Genomic DNA, 1,342 nt, shown 5'->3' with positions numbered 1-1,342 from the left:
CGGGCAGGAAGGTCCTCGGGTCGCAAGGCCGCCAGCCAGGGCTTGTCAGCGCACACAAGGGCGATGTCAGCAAGCAGCGTGAGGGAGTCGTGAGGCCCCTGCGGGTGAAGGCGGCCAGGGGGTCTCGCCCTGCGGCGGCGACATGGGGGGCACCGTCCCCGGGACGTTGTACATCACACTCGCCTCTCCCATACCTGTAATGCCAAAACACCACGTAAGAATAAGACCCCTTCGATGGTCAGTTCACAGGGCGCTCTGGCCGCGCATTTCACAAAATAGCTAGGCACCGCTCGTTCACCTTTGAGCTCGTTTGGTAAGGAGGAACACTCGTCACTCGGTCGAAAAGGCCGCACATGTGAGCAGTGCCACTTGTTCCTTGCGCGGTGGTGGAGGCACTGGTGGCTGCGGCCGGTGGTTGGCACGGACCACCGTCGCCACGTGCTGCCTACCCAACACCTATTTTGGTACCACCGCCACCCTGATGCCCTGCCTCCCCCAACATGTCTGATGTGCCCTCGCTCTCCACTAACCTGGTGCTCCCTCCTCCAGCCCATTCCTGAAAGCCCTCTGTCGCCCCCGCCACCCAAAAGCTTAGCGAGGTACCTGCCCACTCTACCCTACTTTGCCTTGTGGCTGTGGCTGACGCATGCCCCTTCATTCCGCAAAGCTTGCCTGCAGAGACGAGGGTCATGTAAATCTTAAAGTACTATGGCACAGCATGTTCTGTAGTGCCAATATCAGAAACACATCAGTTGCTTAGCGCTGCTTTGATTCACTCCATCAAAATGAAAGATTTGACGGTTGGCTAATAGTTTAATTAAATCTATCCATATATTCCAAATCAGCTTTTAATTAATCGAACTAGTTTATTAGAATCCGATTTATCAATTTCCTTGGATATTAAAATATTGTACATCATTTATAAACTATGAAACCACATCAACCATTTTTTTTAATCTAATACGCTGGCAGACAGAAACTGCATCTAGATACCTTGGCACTGACTGCCAGCAATGGGTATGTAGCGTGCGCAACCAGACAGGGGCGCGCGTGCGCGCCAGCTAACTTGTCAGATTCCTTGTTCTCACCTGCCCGTGGCTGTCCTTCTGCCTCTGTCTACCTGTGCAATCGCCCGTCCCTGAGGGTCGCCAAAGTGTCCACACACTCAGGCCACGAAGTGTCGTCGTGACAGAAGGTATGCATGGACGTTTGTGGTCCTCGTGTCACCCTTCTGTCTCAATTCTAGTGCTGCCTTTAGACATGCCTGCTCTTTGTTTCTTTCTTGTAATTATTACTAATTACAAAAGAACTATACAAATATGTAAAAAATTACATGTTTAAC

General features: G+C 51.7%; 1 protein-coding gene across 1 annotated transcript in view; it reads right to left on the bottom strand.

Moving 5' to 3' along the window:
* LOC119585915 (endothelial zinc finger protein induced by tumor necrosis factor alpha-like) overlaps positions 1-1,342 on the bottom strand; it is a 3,836-nt gene that overhangs the window by 2,141 nt on the left and 353 nt on the right. Inside the window, exons 2-3 of the mRNA XM_037934635.1 lie at positions 450-672; positions 57-194 (exon numbers count right to left, since the gene is read on the bottom strand). Coding sequence (XP_037790563.1) covers positions 57-194; positions 450-672 — 361 coding nt within the window. The remainder of the gene's footprint in view (positions 1-56; positions 195-449; positions 673-1,342) is intronic.

The sequence above is a fragment of the Penaeus monodon genome, chromosome 20 (genome assembly GCF_015228065.2).
Source record: "Penaeus monodon isolate SGIC_2016 chromosome 20, NSTDA_Pmon_1, whole genome shotgun sequence".
Classification (NCBI taxonomy): Eukaryota; Metazoa; Arthropoda; class Malacostraca; order Decapoda; family Penaeidae; genus Penaeus; species Penaeus monodon.
This window is presented reverse-complemented; position numbering and strand designations above follow the sequence as displayed.